Here is an 18,014-nt window from a genome sequence, read left to right as displayed (position 1 = left end):
AGAATCATCTTAGTTGACGTAATGCACCACCCTCCCGCTAGGATGAATCAAGATGTTCAGACTAGCATAAACATTTTTCCGAAGGTGTTTTCGTGTTAAGGTTTATTAATCAACTATGTTTCATGAAAAACAGTGACATAATTTTATCACGCCTCAAAAGATGAAAATTTTATTGAACAAAATTAGTAATACAAACAAGCTACAAATATGCCCTAGTCCTGCCTTTGTTAGTTTGAATTCACCAAGATGATTAACATTTCAGCAGCACAGCTGAAATGTATTTCAAAGCCAAAAATCAGGAATCACCAATGCTTCAAAATTACATAACCTCAGCTTCTTTTAGAGGTGGTTGAAGATGCAGGGTCCAAATTGATATGAGACTTGTCTGATTGATGCATATTATCAGAACTTCCTGCATCAGCTTTCTCAAGCAAAACTTCTCGTTGCAATTCTTTCAACATCTCCTTCAAACCTTTCTCATCTTCCATCAGCTTAAAATCATCCAGGTTGGCTTCAGAGTTGTCAACTTTATGCATAATTGCATTTTTTTCTGCTTCAACTTGCTGAGGAGAAGCTTGTTTCTCCAATGCCTTCATCATCATCTCTGATGTTCTCTCCTCCCCTTGTAGTTGCATTTTCATTATAATCTCAGCTTCATTGTCTAGAGGCTTGAAATAGTCTTCAATGGCTGCCTCCTGCAAGGAATGTGCATCTTCTTATGCAACAAATTTGAGTGCCACAAATGAAACAATTATACTGTGCACATGGAAAATAAATCAAATATCATATAAGAACTTTCATAGAATAGACGAATATTTTAATTAAGATACAATATGACAGAATATGAATGTTTCCATTCAAAAAGAAAATGGCAGAATATGAATCTGAATCGTCCAATTTTAATATCAACAAAAGTTGGAAAAATAGCCTGCATGTCACACTGAAGTTCTCAATGGATGTTGTGTTGGTATAACTTCTCAAGGGAAAAAGAACAGATAAGTTTTTGTTTAGAAGACATTCTGACAGCATATTATAAGTGACAGAAAAGGATTAGAAATTTCAAAAGAAAAAATATACTTACATGCATCCTAAATTTCCAAAATTTATATTTTTCCCAGAATACAACTTACAGTTTCTTCCAGCTTCTTGTTCAAATTTTGCATCTCTTCAACCATTCGACGAACCTCAGATAAAATAATCTTCTCAGGTTCTTTATTTATGGCTGCTTTCCTTGCTTGGGCCTTTTCAATGGGAAAACATCAGAATGGAAATAAAGAAATTACACAATAGCCTTCATCATCACGCAATGAAAAATGAATGTTACAAGGTTAAAATCCACATGTCACCAATGTGATATTGGAGAGCCCAGGGCCTTATAAACCCCAAATTAGAATCCAATTCGTTCAATGTTGGACTAAAATTTCATACATTGCAATTGGATCCTAATGGAGGCCCCAATTTGACTTTTAAAATAGACTCACTAGGCTATTACAGTTTAAAAAGAACCTTAGCTTCAGATGAAATGGTTCACAACATTCAATGGTCTGTTTTCTCGTGATATCTAAAAGATAACAGAAACTAACACCAGCAAGAATGTAAACGTTTGTAGAAGAGAAAATGGTAGACCTGTTGTACGCGTTGTTCAAGCTGGAGCCTATAAGATCGTATTCTTCGCTCTTCATATCCAGAAAGCACCCTGACATAAAAGAGGGCTTTCCTCCCAAAGTCTAACAACTTATTCATGTTGACAAATCATCAACAACTATCTGTTTTGGAAATTTCTGTATACAGGAATCCAACTCAGAAATGCCAGGGAAAATACACATTCACTGTTGATTAAATTGATAACTCTAGAAAGGATTAATTAATAAGTTCCATACAACTTCCAAATAGAATCAAACCTCGGCTAAATTCTCACTAAACAACACACAAAAAATGTCATGTTTACAGTAGGAAGCCCTATTATCCCTGCAGGTATGTTTGGTAGTGAGATTTAGAAGGGAAAAGGGAGAGTAATATTATTGTTTTCTTCTATGGCTTTCTTAAAACTGGTAAAAGGGCCCAACAGCTCCAGGTATCAAATCTACCATCAAGACCCATAAAAGAAATAACCCTTCAAACAAAATTAACAAAGCCATGCACTATTAACAGAGCCATTCACAAAGAACAGACCACAAGAAATCAACAGTTAACAAAACAACCAATAAAGATAGCCAAAGGGAATCTCTGTGAGACCCTTAATAATTAGCTTAAGTTAATCCTGACATCTCACCCTTAATGCTTGCCACCTCATTCCCAGCCATTTAAAACCCACTTCCTAATCTGATCACAATTCTGTCTGACGTGCACGAAGCACCACGCTCATCATTCTCTGAAACATTAAAACGCACTAAACTCTGCATGCACACACGCCACTTGTCACGTTGGAATCTTCTAAATCAGAGTTTGGTGTGCATGTGGCAACCTGTGACACGTTCTTCCAATTGAACGTTGGTTTGACAAAACCAGACTTTTCGAAAACTCTCTCTCACTTGCACGAACTCATCTTCAACCTCTGAACTCACCCTTTCATCTTCTCCAACTTCTCTCTAAAAACCCTAAACTTCTCTCTACTGTAATCCTTACGTTTCTTCTCCAATCACGTTTTCAGCACCGTAGGAACACCCACTGCACTAAGAGCTATCCATTGGACCGAACAGCTTCAAAGACTGACACTGGTAAGTCCCTTTCGTAGTTCGTCCTTAGGTTCTGGAAAAATAGAGTTTTAGTTGCATGCAAACTGGTATTCTAAGTGTTCTGTAATCTGTGGTTAGATTTGGTTCTGGAAGAGTCAAGAATCCTAAGCAAAACGTAGTTGGACGAAGCCATTTTTATACATCTAGAACAAGCTTGAATTTCAATCCGGGTAAGGGAAGCTTATATGTTTAATTTATACTGTATGTTGAATGATCTGAGTTGCATGAATGAAGAATATAAGATTTGAGTTGTATGGATGATCACTGTTATTGTGCATGTATGAATTTCATGAAGTTGAGCTGTTATGAATGGTTACTGAGATCTGATATGAATTCTGGTTTTGATTGATCTGTTATGGATGAACACTGACTTTTATGTATGATATATGTTGTTGATCTTGATTAAAAAGCATGTTGAATTGATTATGTATGAATGGAGTATGTTTATGATATATTTGGAAGGATTTGGATATTGAAACTGTATGATAATGATGTTGAAGGTGAATTAAATCTGGACTGAATGTTATAAAGTTGGAAAAAAAATGAAATCTGGAAAATTCTGTTAAGTTTGAGAAATCTGGAATTTTAATCTTCCCTTTTATGAATGACGCTCGTCACTGTACGGTCATAGACCGTTCGGTTTTTCATTAAAATAACTTAGTTGGAATTCGTTCATTTGGAATGAATTCTGCTCGAGAACGAGCGTCCCCAATTTAGTGAATGAGCGTTCGTTTCAGCTCAGTTTAGATAAATATTTGAAACTTTATAAATACGTGACGTTCGGCCTCATGTCGAGCGTTCGTCCTTAATGTCGTTCGGCCTTATGTCGAACGATCGTTCTATAGAGCGTTCGCCCTTATACTGAACGTTCGTCTGAATTGGCGTTCGGTCTTATACCGAAGCGTTCGTCCTAAATAGCGCTCGGTTTGTATCCAGCGTTCGTTCTGATTTGTGCTCGGTCATTGACCTAGCGTTCGTCCAAAGCAGGGTTCGGTTTCAAACTGAACGCTCGTCCTTATTATTGAATTCTGAGCGAACGTAATTGACGTTCGTCCAAAGTAAATTTCTGAACGTTCGTTCATTTACAGTAAGAGTTGTTTTCTGTACTTTAACTTCTCTGGTTATTTATCTAAGCTATTCTTTATCTAAGTTATTCTGTAAGATATTTATTCTCTTAATTCAATCTAAAGTCTTTGTACTCAATATTTTCTAAGTATTACTCTGATTTTCTAAACTCAATCCCATTTAAACTATTTTAGTATTCTTAACGTCCGTAAGTGGACTATAGTTCGTTTCTTTTGTTCAGAAGCGTGAAGTCAAATGCACTGTAATAAGTTCGTTCTTATTTGGTTAAAGGATGCATGTTGTTAATATATGAGAATGGAACAGAGAATGAGAATGTGAATAAAGGGAACTTGTTATTATGGGAGAATGATACTTTGAAAGAATTATTGGAAATGGATTTTAACGAGCGTTCCAAGGAGGAACGTCTCAGATGTGTGAAATATTGAATGGTAAAGTATGAACCTGGATAAGTTAAGCCTCGCAGTCCATCCTGATATTCCGTGATACGCCTCTTCAAGTAGAAGGGGGTATTCATGTGTGGGAATGGCAGGAGACCCTAGTCCATTGAGTACTTCGGGCAGATAGGGTTAACCTCGAGTGGCAGCTGGGGAATGATCAGTTACTACACCACTCGGGTGCAAGGACGCTTGTAACTACATGGTTCATACGGTCCGGACGGTCTGTCTTATATGTATATTGATATGCTAATTTTATGTTAAGTTACATGTTGTATGCTTGAATTGAAGGGTGACTGTATGTGTTAATTGTATAAAATTAAATATTATAAGCTTACCCTTGCATTTTCCATTGTGTTGTCTACTGTACATGTATACTCCGTCTTGTCAAATGCAATGATCATCCGTTGTGGATGTGAGCAGATGGTGGTGCATCCCTTGAAGCAATGCTGGAAGAAGAAAATTTGGACGACTCCAATCTGGTTGAAGTTGAAGTAAAGGCCGAGCCTTAGAGTGCTCGTTTGATTTAGGCTGTATATGTTAGCATAGTTATAACGTTCGGCCATCTATTTTGTAAGGCCGTTCGTCTTATTCATCTCTGACTGTATTTTGGTGCACGTTAGTTGATGTATTTAAGAGCGTTCACTTTTGGTTTCATTGTATGCGTTTACACGCGTCCTCTGTACTGATGCCGTTAGGCTTTTCAATCCAGTTTTAATGTAAAGACTGTTTGTGATTACTGTTAATTGTAATTAATTCTGAATTATAGTGATTACTGTATTTTGGGATGTTACATTAGTGGTATCAGAGCAGTTTTGTTCTAATAAAGGACACTGTAGGGTTATGAGTGCACTGTGTTTTTGCTGTGTGCTTGTTGCATGTTTAATGAGTTATTATCGTTTAACTCTTGGACATAACTAATGCTCGTTTGTTTTTCTCTGCATCCAGAGAACAAATGGCACCTAGACTTCCTCCTCCTCCTCAACCGAATGAGTCCGAGACGTCCAGCAATGCTAGATTGTTGGAAACCGTGGTGGAAAGACTGCATCAACAGAACACCACGTTGCTGGAGCAAAACGCCACCTTGATGCAGCAAAACCAAGCTGCTATGCAAGGTTTGGAGGCCTCGCGTGTCAATTCTGAAAACACGCAAAGGCAGTTGATGGAGATCTTGGCTGCAACTAGAGGTGCGCCTGGAGCATCTTCTTCAAATGCTGCTCAGCCGAACGCTGAATGGAGTTTGGAGAGTTTTCTCCAGCATCACCCTGCCAAGTTCAGTGGCAAATGTCTTCCTGATGAGGCGGACCAGTGGCTAAGGGATATGGAGAGGATTTTTAACGCCAAAAGGTGTCCGGATGAGAACAGGTTGGCGTATACAGAATACTTATTAACTGGAGAAGCAAGCCATTGGTGGGCGAGCACAAGGGCCATACTGGTAGACGCTCAACGCCCTATTACTTGGGAAGTATTCCGTAATAAGTTTTATGAGGAATATTTCCCTGACAGTGTAAAGTTTGCAAAGGAGGTGGAGTTTTTACAACTGGTTCAAGGTGGAATGTCTGTATCAGAATACACCAATAAGTTTAAACACCTTGTCCGATTCAATACAATGGCCACTAGTGAGGAGTGGCAGTGCAGAAAATTTGAGAATGGTCTACGCAGTGATCTGAAGGTTGTGATTTCCAGTTTATGCATCCGAACGTTCCCTGCCATGGTGGAGAGGGCTAAGGTACTGGAAAAGAATTTGGCAGAGGCGGAACGGTATAAGAAACAGCAAACAGTAAGGGGGCCAATTGTCTCAAGGGGGAATGTGAATCAGAGAGGATCCCCTTACGCTCGTCCAGCAGCCAACACAAGTGGATCTCAAGCCTTGATTCCTGCTGGACAGTCTGGGCAGCAAGGCAGTGTTGTGTGCTACAAGTGTGGAGGACCCCATTATCGTTCTTCATGCCCTCAACTGGTGGGAGTAAAATATTGCACTCGATGTAGACGAAATGGCCATCTGGAGAATGAGTGTAATATGGGCGGACGCGCAGTGATGAGGCCGCCAAACGCAGGAAGAAATCAGCAAGGAAGGGGTGGTCGAGCCCAAGCTACTGGGCGTGTGTACGCAATTACTGGTGCGGAAGCAGCAAGTTCAGGTACACTTATCACCAGTACTTGCTTGTTATATGGAATGCAATGTTGTGTGCTGTTTGATTCGGGGGCAACACACTCCTTCATATCGAAGGCGTGCGTTGATAAGTTGGGAATAGCTGTGAGCGAGATGAATTTTGATTTGATGGTGTCAACACCAGCTGCGGGTGAAGTTAGGACGTCTACCATGTGTGTTAGATGCCCTATTGAGATAGGAGGACGTAAGTACAAGGTGAATCTTATCTGTTTGCCTCTTAAAGACTTAGAAATAATTTTGGGAATGGATTGGCTAAATACCAATCGCATTCTCATAGATTGTGGCAAGAAGGAGTTAGTATTTCCTGAAGAAGATGAGGAATGCTTGGGTGTGACAATCGGCCAGTTAAAGGAAGACATTATGGAAGGCGCGGCTTGTTTCCTCATCATGACGCATGAGGACCAAGAGCTGGGAAATTTGAAGCAAGAACGAACGTCCATTTTGGAGGAGTTTCAGGACGTTTTTCCAGAGGAAATACCTGGGTTACCTCCTGCTAGAGAAGTTGAATTCACCATCGACTTGGTAACCACGGCAGCCCCTATATCAGTTCAGCCATACCGTATGGCGCCTGCAGAGTTGGTTGAACTCAAGAAGCAGATTGAAGAACTCATGGCGAAGCAATTCATCAGGCCAAGTGTATCACCTTGGGGAGCGCCTGTACTCCTAGTGAAGAAGAAGGATGGCAGCTCTCGGTTATGTATAGACTACAGGCAATTAAACAAGCTGACCATCAAGAACAAGTACCCGTTGCCAAGGATTGATGACTTGTTGGATCAACTGCATGGGGCAACGGTGTTTTCTAAGATTGATCTGCGTTCAGGATATCACCAAATCAGGGTGAAGGAGGATGACATCCAGAAAACAGCATTCAGGTCTCGTTATGGACACTACGAGTACGTGGTGATGCCATTTGGAGTAACGAACGCTCCTGCAGTGTTCATGGATTATATGAACCGTATTTTCAGGCCATATTTGGACAAGTTTGTGGTTGTTTTTATAGATGATATTCTCATCTACTCCAAGACCAATGATGAACATGAAGAACACTTGAGGGCAGTGCTGAGCGTGTTGAGGGAGAAGGAGTTGTATGCCAAACTGTCCAAGTGTGAATTTTGGATGAAGGAGGTGCAGTTTTTGGGCCATGTAGTCTCGGCTGGAGGTATTTCAGTGGATCCAGCTAAGGTGCGTGCAGTGTTGGAATGGAAGAGTCCTCGTTCAGTCACAGAAGTAAGAAGTTTCGTTGGTCTTGCGGGCTACTATAGGCGTTTTATTGAAGGATTTTCTAAGATAGTAGCACCCTTGACTCAGCTCACCAGGAAAGACCAACCGTTTGCGTGGACAGATTTATGTGAAGAACGTTTTCAAGAATTGAAGAATAAATTGACGAGCGCTCCAGTGCTAATTATTCCAGACACGTCCAAGCCTTTTGAAGTCTACTGTGACGCGTCTCATCAAGGGTTGGGCTGTGTACTGATGCAGGAGAAACGAGCAGTAGCTTACGCATCTCGTCAATTGAAAATCCATGAGAGGAACTACCCTACACACGACTTAGAATTGGCAGCTGTTGTGTTCGCATTGAAGATCTGGAGGCATTATCTTTACGGATCCACTTTCCAAGTCTTCAGTGATCACAAGAGCCTCAAGTATTTATTTGATCAAAAGGAGCTGAACATGAGGCAGAGGCGTTGGTTAGAATTTCTGAAGGACTATGAGTTTGAACTGCTCTATCACCCTGGGAAGGCCAACGTAGTTGCGGATGCTCTAAGCAGGAAGGCAGTGCATGTCTCGGTTATGATGGTGAAAGAGTTAAATTTGGTGGAGAGCTTCAGAGATCTAAGGTTGCAGTTCGAATTAGAACCGAACAGCATCAAGTGCTGTAACCTTAGAATTTCCAGCAACGTGTTTGATCGTATCTGGATGAAGCAACGTGAGGATGAAGAATTGGTGAAGATCTTTGATGCACTCGGTACAGACAAAGCTAAGGAGTTTAATGCTGGAACAGATGGTATGTTACGTTACCTTGGTAGGACGTGCGTTCCCAATGATGGAGAGCTGAAGCGGATTATACTGGAAGAAGCACATCATAGCCGTCTTAGCATACATCCCGGTATGACTAAGATGTACCAAGATCTCAGACGTTCGTTCTGGTGGCCTGGGATGAAGAGTGATGTTGCACGCTTTGTGGCATCTTGTTTGACTTGCCAACGTGCAAAGGCAGAACACCAACGTCCAGGAGGGTTGCTTCAACCATTGGAGATTCCAGAGTGGAAGTGGGACAGCATTTCCATGGACTTCGTGACTCATCTACCACGAACGGTGAGGAATCATGACTCAATCTGGGTGATCGTGGACAGATTAACGAAGAGCGCACACTTCTTGGCCGTGAACCTGAAGATGTCAATGACTAATTTGGCCAAGTTGTATATTAATGAGATTGTTCGTCTGCATGGAGTACCTTCAAGCATAGTTTCTGACCGAGACACGAGATTTACATCTCGTTTTTGGCAATCCTTACAGGGTGAATTGGGAAGCAAGTTGCAGATGAGTTCAGCGTATCATCCGCAAACGGACGGCCAATCAGAACGTACTATACAGACGCTAGAAGACCTACTGAGGACATGCGTCCTAGATCACTTAGGCGCATGGGATGAGGTACTGCCTCTTGTGGAATTCACATATAACAATAGCTTCCAGTCTAGCATTGGAATGGCGCCGTTTGAAGCTCTCTATGGGAGGAAGTGCAGAACGCCACTTTGCTGGTTCCAGGAAGGGGAGAACGTAATAACTGGACCTGAACTCATCCAGCAAACAACCGAGAAGGTTAAATTGATCCAAGACAGATTGAAGACGTCCTTGAGCAGGCAGAAATCTTATGCGGATAGAAGAAGGAGGCCTTTGGAGTTTGCTGCAGGAGATCACGTATTCTTGAGACTGAATCCAATCACTGGAGTGGGAAGAGTTGTTCGTCCAAAGAAGCTGTCTCCCAAGTTCATAGGACCGTATCAGATTTTAAAGAAGATTGGACCAGTAGCCTATGAACTCGCGTTACCTCCTCAATTATCAAATTTACATCCGGTCTTCCATGTGTCTCAGCTTAGGAGATACATATCTAATCCTTCTCATGTCTTGGAGCTGGAAAACATCCAACTGCGCCAAGACAGAACATTGGAGCTACAGCCAGTCCGCATTGAAGATGAACGCACCAAGCTGCATAAAGGAAAAGACATTCGTTTGGTGAAGATAGTGTGGGATGCTAAGACTGGAGATTCAACGTGGGAAGTGGAGAGTGCAATGAAGGACTTGTATCCGCACTTATTCACGGGTAAGTTATAAATTTTCGAGGACGAAAATTTTTGTAGTTAGGGAGAATGTGAGACCCTTAATAATTAGCTTAAGTTAATCCTGACATCTCACCCTTAATGCTTGCCACCTCATTCCCAGCCATTTAAAACCCACTTCCTAATCTGATCACAATTCTGTCTGACGTGCACGAAGCACCACGCTCATCATTCTCTGAAACATTAAAACGCACTAAACTCTGCATGCACACACGCCACTTGTCACGTTGGAATCTTCTAAATCAGAGTTTGGTGTGCATGTGGCAACCTGTGACACGTTCTTCCAATTGAACGTTGGTTTAACAAAACCAGACTTTTCGAAAACTCTCTCTCTCACTTGCACGAACTCATCTTCAACCTCTGAACTCACCCTTTCATCTTCTCCAACTTCTCTCTAAAAACCCTAAACTTCTCTCTACTGTAATCCTTACGTTTCTTCTCCAATCACGTTTTCAGCACCGTAGGAACACCCACTGCACTAAGAGCTATCCATTGGACCGAACAGCTTCAAAGACTGACACTGGTAAGTCCCTTTCGTAGTTCGTCCTTAGGTTCTGGAAAAAATAGAGTTTTAGTTGCATGCAAACTGGTATTCTAAGTGTTCTGTAATCTGTGGTTAGATTTGGTTCTGGAAGAGTCAAGAATCCTAAGCAAAACGTAGTTGGACGAAGCCATTTTTATACATCTAGAACAAGCTTGAATTTCAATCCGGGTAAGGGAAGCTTATATGTTTAATTTATACTGTATGTTGAATGATCTGAGTTGCATGAATGAAGAATATAAGATTTGAGTTGTATGGATGATCACTGTTATTGTGCATGTATGAATTTCATGAAGTTGAGCTGTTATGAATGGTTACTGAGATCTGATATGAATTCTGGTTTTGATTGATCTGTTATGGATGAACACTGACTTTTATGTATGATATATGTTGTTGATCTTGATTAAAAAGCATGTTGAATTGATTATGTATGAATGGAGTATGTTTATGATATATTTGGAAGGATTTGGATATTGAAACTGTATGATAATGATGTTGAAGGTGAATTAAATCTGGAATGAATGTTATAAAGTTGGAAAAAAATGAAATCTGGAAAATTCTGTTAAGTTTGAGAAATCTGGAATTTTAATCTTCCCTTTTATGAATGACGCTCGTCACTGTACGGTCATAGACCGTTCGGTTTTTCATTAAAATAACTTAGTTGGAATTCGTTCATTTGGAATGAATTCTGCTCGAGAACGAGCGTCCCCAATTTAGTGAATGAGCGTTCGTTTCAGCTCAGTTTAGATAAATATTTGAAACTTTATAAATACGTGACGTTCGGCCTCATGTCGAGCGTTCGTCCTTAATGTCGTTCGGCCTTATGTCGAACGATCGTTCTATAGAGCGTTCGCCCTTATACTGAACGTTCGTCTGAATTGGCGTTCGGTCTTATACCGAAGCGTTCGTCCTAAATAGCGCTCGGTTTGTATCCAGCGTTCGTTCTGATTTGTGCTCGGTCATTGACCTAGCGTTCGTCCAAAGCAGGGTTCGGTTTCAAACTGAACGCTCGTCCTTATTATTGAATTCTGAGCGAACGTAATTGACGTTCGTCCAAAGTAAATTTCTGAACGTTCGTTCATTTACAGTAAGAGTTGTTTTCTGTACTTTAACTTCTCTGGTTATTTATCTAAGCTATTCTTTATCTAAGTTATTCTGTAAGATATTTATTCTCTTAATTCAATCTAAAGTCTTTGTACTCAATATTTTCTAAGTATTACTCTGATTTTCTAAACTCAATCCCATTTAAACTATTTTAGTATTCTTAACGTCCGTAAGTGGACTATAGTTCGTTTCTTTTGTTCAGAAGCGTGAAGTCAAATGCACTGTAATAAGTTCGTTCTTATTTGGTTAAAGGATGCCTGTTGTTAATATATGAGAATGGAACAGAGAATGAGAATGTGAATAAAGGGAACTTGTTATTATGGGAGAATGATACTTTGAAAGAATTATTGGAAATGGATTTTAACGAGCGTTCCAAGGAGGAACGTCTCAGATGTGTGAAATATTGAATGGTAAAGTATGAACCTGGATAAGTTAAGCCTCGCAGTCCATCCTGATATTCCGTGATACGCCTCTTCAAGTAGAAGGGGGTATTCATGTGTGGGAATGGCAGGAGACCCTAGTCCATTGAGTACTTCGGGCAGATAGGGTTAACCTCGAGTGGCAGCTGGGGAATGATCAGTTACTACACCACTCGGGTGCAAGGACGCTTGTAACTACATGGTTCATACGGTCCGGACGGTCTGTCTTATATGTATATTGATATGCTAATTTTATGTTAAGTTACATGTTGTATGCTTGAATTGAAGGGTGACTGTATGTGTTAATTGTATAAAATTAAATATTATAAGCTTACCCTTGCATTTTCCATTGTGTTGTCTACTGTACATGTATACTCCGTCTTGTCAAATGCAATGATCATCCGTTGTGGATGTGAGCAGATGGTGGTGCATCCCTTGAAGCAATGCTGGAAGAAGAAAATTTGGACGACTCCAATCTGGTTGAAGTTGAAGTAAAGGCCGAGCCTTAGAGTGCTCGTTTGATTTAGGCTGTATATGTTAGCATAGTTATAACGTTCGGCCATCTATTTTGTAAGGCCGTTCGTCTTATTCATCTCTGACTGTATTTTGGTGCACGTTAGTTGATGTATTTAAGAGCGTTCACTTTGGTTTCATTGTATGCGTTTACACGCGTCCTCTGTACTGATGCCGTTAGGCTTTTCAATCCAGTTTTAATGTAAAGACTGTTTGTGATTACTGTTAATTGTAATTAATTCTGAATTATAGTGATTACTGTATTTTGGGATGTTACAATCTCAAAGCTCATTTAGGCATTTGACCTAACACAAAACTTGTAACCCACAGATCCCTTCATAGCAAATCAAACAAACATTTTAAAATTGCAAGCTAATATACTCGGAAAAATTCAAATCTATACAATAAAAACACAAACTCCAACCCTCAAAAAACTCCAAGTATGTCAGTATAGCGAGCAAACTATAGGGAGCCTAACGAATAACGAATTTCGCATGCCCACAAACAAAAAAAAAAAACAACTTTGAAGACGAAACTAATAATGGGTCTCATGTTCGAAGCTGATGAGTCAATAGATAGATCGTTGAGAAATGAAAAGAGATTTAATTACCTGAGTGAGAGTGATTCTATCGCTTTTTACTCAAACAAAAATATTCTGTCAAGTTTCGATTAGGTATTGCTAGTTGTATAGATAGGTAGTGTAATTTTGAAGGTCTTCATAATATGAGAAACTTTTTAAAAAATAGGTTTAATCCTTTTCGACATGTGTAGGAATGTCTCAAGGTCCTCATTTTCTAAAATGTATCAAAATGGTCCTTAATTTTGAAAATTGAAATCAATTGAGACGTTCCCGTTAAGTTGGCTGGACGGCGTTAAAAAAAATGATGAGTGGGATGCTGAGATGACCAAATGGTACTGAACGAGCGTCCACATCTCTAGTGCGTCCACACTGGACGAGCGTCCACATCTCTCTGAGCGAGCGTCCACTGTGCGTCCAGACTCAGCGACCATTGTGCGTCCACTGTGGATGACCGAACGGTCTTGTAAAGACTGAACTGCACACCATCTCTTGAGCCTCTAGTGACCGAACGGTGGGATCCTTTGATGACCGAACGGCCAAATGAGATGACCAGAGAACACAGCAGCAGGGGTTGTGTCCAAAAACGTGGAGCAACGTCCAGCAACCTTCACGGCCAGTTCACCATCTAGCGTTCCACCTTTCAAAACGTTCGTCCTCTACCAATCGGCCTCACATGTTTTTGTTATTCGACCTCACCGCTCGCTAACCTGGCTTCAGTGTTCCAGCATACGAACGTTCGTCTTCTATGACCACCGTTGGTTATTGACCAGTATCTTTACCGTTCGGTTAGGTGTTAATTTGTTAACGTTCGTTCGAGATTTCAATTGATACCTTACGGTTAGGTGCGAGTTTAATACCGTTCGTTTTAAGCGTTAAATTAGTACCGATCGGTCAGAAGTTAATTTAGTACCGTTCGGTCATGGTTGAGACGATCGTCCAGAACGTGTTCGACCAAGATTCAAAACGTTCGTCCTAATGGTGACAGGATTAATAGTGATCGAGCTCAGTGTTCTATAGCGTTCATATAAACAACGTTCGGTCATATTATCTGAACGGTCGTTCAAGCATTCCCTCGGTCCAGCAACTCCACCCATCCGACAGCAGCATCAGCTCAAGCACGTCCGGCCAGCAATTAGAAGCTCCACGCACGCAGACCACCATCCAGCTCCAATACGTCCGTCCAGCAAGCAGCAGCTCCAGTTCCAACGTCCAGCCAGCAGTCCACCGTGTAGCAGCTCCATCACGCTCATCTTCATCCAGCAGCTTGGGAAGAAACTCCACCATGGTCCAGAGACAAAGCACCATGTTTGAAGAATTGTTTCATCAAAGAATGAAGAGTGGTCACACGTGAATTCTGCATTTGAAAACCACTTTACATATTTTATGATGATGGAAGAGAAGCTCATGTTGTCAGGCCTCGTTAAATACACCCAAACCCCACTTGTTAAATCTCATTTAATGCGCCCAAAACCCTGTTCAGATTCATTTAAAACCCACCCAAAACTCTGCACACTGACGCCAAGTGTTAAGAGTGGAAGGTTCGAAAATCAGTAGTGGAAGACAGGTGTCTACCAGGGAGCGCACATCCGTTTGGACGTGGGGCAGACAAAAATGATTCTGAAAAACCTGCCCACTCTCTTCCTGCATGCACCTTCTCCTCTCCCAACTCTGATCTTCCATTTTCTCCTCCTTCTCTCTAGAAAACTTTTCCTTCTCTCTACTGTAACTCATCCTTCTCTTCTCTGATCCCATTTCAGAAACGGTAGAAGCGTTCCCGGCGTCGTAAGCTCCATTTTGAACCGATTACCTTCGAGTTCTGAAACTGGTAAGTTTCTCCCCTTTAGTCGTTCGTTCTTCTGTTACCTGCGAAACCAAGTTTTGTTGCATGCATGGGGTATAGTCTAAGTTATTCTTGATTTTCTTGTGGTTCGGTTTAGTTGGAAGAGTAAGTGATCGTGAGGGTAGAAGTGTAGTTGGCGAACCAAGTTGCAGTCTGTAGAAGGTTCTTTTACAGATCCAGATAAGGGAAGCTTGTTTGATTTAATTCGTATGTTGTGTTTTGTATGAACGATCGCTGTTTGAATTCAATGAATATGGTGTATGCTGGTTGATCTGTATAATGATGTTTGATTTGTATAAATGTGAAAATGAGTTATTAATTCGAAGTATGAATTATTAATGTGGATGCTATAAAGTCTGAAAATTGATATTTGATGTGAAGAATAAAAGTATGAACTGGTATGTTGAAAAACTTAAGTTGAAAATAGTTGCAAAATTTGAATATGAACTTCTTACTATGATTATGTACGTTCGTCATCGAACGGTCCTCTACCGTTCGGTTTTCTAGTAAACTGGTTAAAATGGAATTCTTTCATTTGGAAAGAACTCTGATCGAGAACGAACGTCCTCATGTGAAAATACTATCTGGGAGCGTTCGGCTCAGAATAGTCGTACCCTAATCTTCGAAATAAAGTAATATATATATATATATCTTGTACTTTAAGATTTGTAGCGCTCGGTCTTACACGTAGCGTTTGTAATGAGTAGCGCTCGGTCTTACACCTAGCGTACGTTATAAGTAGTGCTCGATCTTATACCGAACGCTCGGATTTCGTCTTTAAATATCATACGTGTGGAAATAGCGTACGTTCAAATTCAGCAAAATCCTCTTACTGTGTTCGGTCATAGACTGGCAGTCGGTCTCTAAAATAGAATTATTCTCGTTATGTTTCTGAAATCGTCTTGAGGTGGTTTTATCCATTGGATCCGGTCTAGAGTCTTTGTACGTAAATTATTCTTTGAGTATTGATCTAATCCTCCGAGAGTCAGTTCATTTAACTGATTCAAATGGTAAATGTCGTTCGTCAAAAATGATGTGTATTTGTAGTCGAATTTATTCTGCTCTTGAACTAAGGTTTCTCGTTCTGTTCTTCACGTTCGTCCTCATTATAAAGAGGACTGAACGTTCGTTATTTTGTGAACTTGGATTGAAAGATGAAAATGAAAATGAAGTGAAATATTATAAATAATGAACCGTATATGAGATGAATAAACGATGGTGGATTTTGAACGAGCGTTCCAGGGAGGAACGACTCTATGTATTGAATATTGGAATTTGTAAAGTATGACTGTGGTTATGCTAAGCTGTCGATTCATCCTGATGTTCCGTGAGCGTTCGTCCTCACGTAGAGGAGAGTGGGTCATGTGTGGGAACGGCAGGAGGTCCTAGTCCTTAGGGTTACTTTGGACAGATAGGGCTAACCTCGGCTGGCAGCTGTTGAGGGTATCCCAGTTACTACATCACCCGGGTGCACGAACGTCGTAGCTACACAGATGTCATACAGTCCGGACGGTCGGTCTAGTAGTAGGCCTTGCTTTAAGTGTATTGTTAACGTTATATGTTGTGTTGGTGTATGAATTGTACGTTTGACAATTGAATTAAATTACATAAGCTTACCCTTCCTTTTTTCATTGTGTTGTCCTGTATCTGTACGTCCGTCTTGTCGTTGCAATGACCATCTGTGTGGATGTGAGCAGATGGGAGTGCGCTACTTGAAGAGGCACTGGAAGAGCAATATTTGGAGGACGAGAACCTCGTAGAAGTGGAGGTGAAGGCCGAACCGTAGGACGATCGGGGTTAGTTAGTAGTTTAGCACGAATTGACCATTCGGTCACTTTCTTTCCTTTTGTTATTTGACCGATCGGTAATAGAGCTTTTGTAAGTCGTTCGTCCTTCATAATAAAACTCACTTCACGGAATTAAGATTTCTTCTACTCTCAACGCTCAACCAAACTCTTCAAACTAAAACAAGTTACAGAAAACTAAGATTGATTCAGACAAGGTGATCGCATGCAGCCAGAGTTTGGTTTGCATGTTCATACAAACGAACGGTTAAGACAAGAAAAACTTACCCGTTCAGGATTTGAAACCAATCGGATCAAACTAAAGCTTAGGACGCCGGAAGTGATCCTACGGTGCCGGAATAGTGATCGGAGGAGAGAAAGTGAGTGTTTTCTCAGAGAGAAGATGAAGAAGACGTAGAGAGAAGGAGGAGAGAATGGGATCCTTTAGAAATCTGAAAAGAGGGTGCATGCAGAGAGAGTGGAGTAGATTTTCTGAAAATCCAAGTTTTGCATCACACGTCAAAACGAACTTCCCCCCTTCCGTCGACACCTGGTTTCCACTAACTGATTTTCAGATCCTCTGCGCTTGACACCTGGCGTCCGTCATCTGAGTGTCGAGTCCCCCTCTTGACACGTGAACTCCACTAAACAATACGTGCGTGGATTTTACTGGTCTCTGACTTTTGATTTTACTGGTTCTGACATTCCCCCTAACTACAAAAATTTTCGTCCTCGAAAATTGAGACATACTAAAGAATAGACGAGAGTACTTGTCTCGGCTTGAAATATTCAACTTCCCACGTAATGTCGTCAGTCTTCTCGTCCCAGACTACACTCACCAATCTGATGACTTTCCTCTTGTAGCACTTGGTTTGGCTATCTCCAATACTTGGTTGTATCTCTACCGATCGATTCCCACGAATACGAACGTTTTCTAATTCTAGCACACGAGACGAGTCTCCAATATACTTTCCCGGAGTTGAGATACGTGAAGACGGGTGAAGGTTGGAATGTTGAGGAAGCAAGGTTATGTCGTACGCAACTTGCCCGATTCTCCTTAAGATTTGGTAAGACCAATGAATTCGGGAAACAGCTTCTTAGGACGAGCGGCTCTGCCTACACGCACGTCCTTGGTAAATCTTCAATGCTAACCGGTTTCAACCATACCGATCCGTTATATTTGAGTAAGGCTGAATGATTATGGGAAGAGAGTAAATTACAGAAGAACTCTGACGTAAAGAACTAGTCGATAACATTTAATTAAAGAGATGATGGCCTTGAAAGGTTGACCGATTGGTGGCCTAAATACAGAATGGAAAGTTACTAGCAGGAAATCACAAGTCTTCAAAAGGAAAAGATTCAATGGAAAAGTTTATCACTGTTTAATTCGAGTGTGAAACAGAGAAACAGAAGAAACCCAAAAATAGAAAAGAGAAAGCACAGAGAGAAATGATCTGAATATTACGG

At 40.9% G+C, this 18,014-nt stretch overlaps 1 protein-coding gene across 2 annotated transcripts; it reads right to left on the bottom strand.

Moving 5' to 3' along the window:
• Positions 1-118: 118 nt before the first annotated feature.
• On the bottom strand, positions 119-13,082 carry LOC148202643 (uncharacterized). 2 transcript variants are annotated; one of them, XM_088110510.1, is made up of 4 exons: positions 12,954-13,082; positions 1,627-1,781; positions 1,131-1,241; positions 119-695 (listed from the first exon to the last, which is right to left on the bottom strand). In XM_088110510.1, the coding sequence occupies exons 2-4, from the start codon at positions 1,741-1,743 to the stop codon at positions 330-332; spliced, it is 594 nt and encodes a 197-aa protein (XP_087966636.1). In that variant the 5' UTR covers positions 1,744-1,781; positions 12,954-13,082; the 3' UTR covers positions 119-329. The 2 variants fall into 2 exon arrangements, with proteins under 2 accessions (XP_087966636.1, XP_087966634.1); XM_088110508.1 differs by lacking the exon at positions 12,954-13,082 and having other exon boundaries at positions 1,627-2,221.
• Positions 13,083-18,014: the final 4,932 nt, after the last annotated feature.

The sequence above is a fragment of the Vigna umbellata genome, chromosome 3 (genome assembly GCF_029865625.1).
Source record: "Vigna umbellata cultivar VRB3 chromosome 3, Vumbellata_1.0, whole genome shotgun sequence".
Lineage (NCBI taxonomy): Eukaryota > Viridiplantae > Streptophyta > Magnoliopsida > Fabales > Fabaceae > Vigna > Vigna umbellata.
Note: the sequence above shows the minus strand (reverse complement) of the source record. Positions and strands in the feature narration are given on the sequence as shown.

Coding starts and splice junctions, on each gene's coding strand:
- LOC148202643 (XM_088110510.1), bottom strand. CDS start 1,743: ATGAATAAGTTGTTAGACTTTGGGAGGAAAGCCCTCTTTTATGTCAGG. Junction 1,242..1,626: donor TTGAACAACGCGTACAACAG/GTCTACCATTTT, acceptor CCCATTGAAAAG/GCCCAAGCAAGGAAAGCAGC. Junction 696..1,130: donor ACAAGAAGCTGGAAGAAACT/GTAAGTTGTATT, acceptor CATTCCTTGCAG/GAGGCAGCCATTGAAGACTA.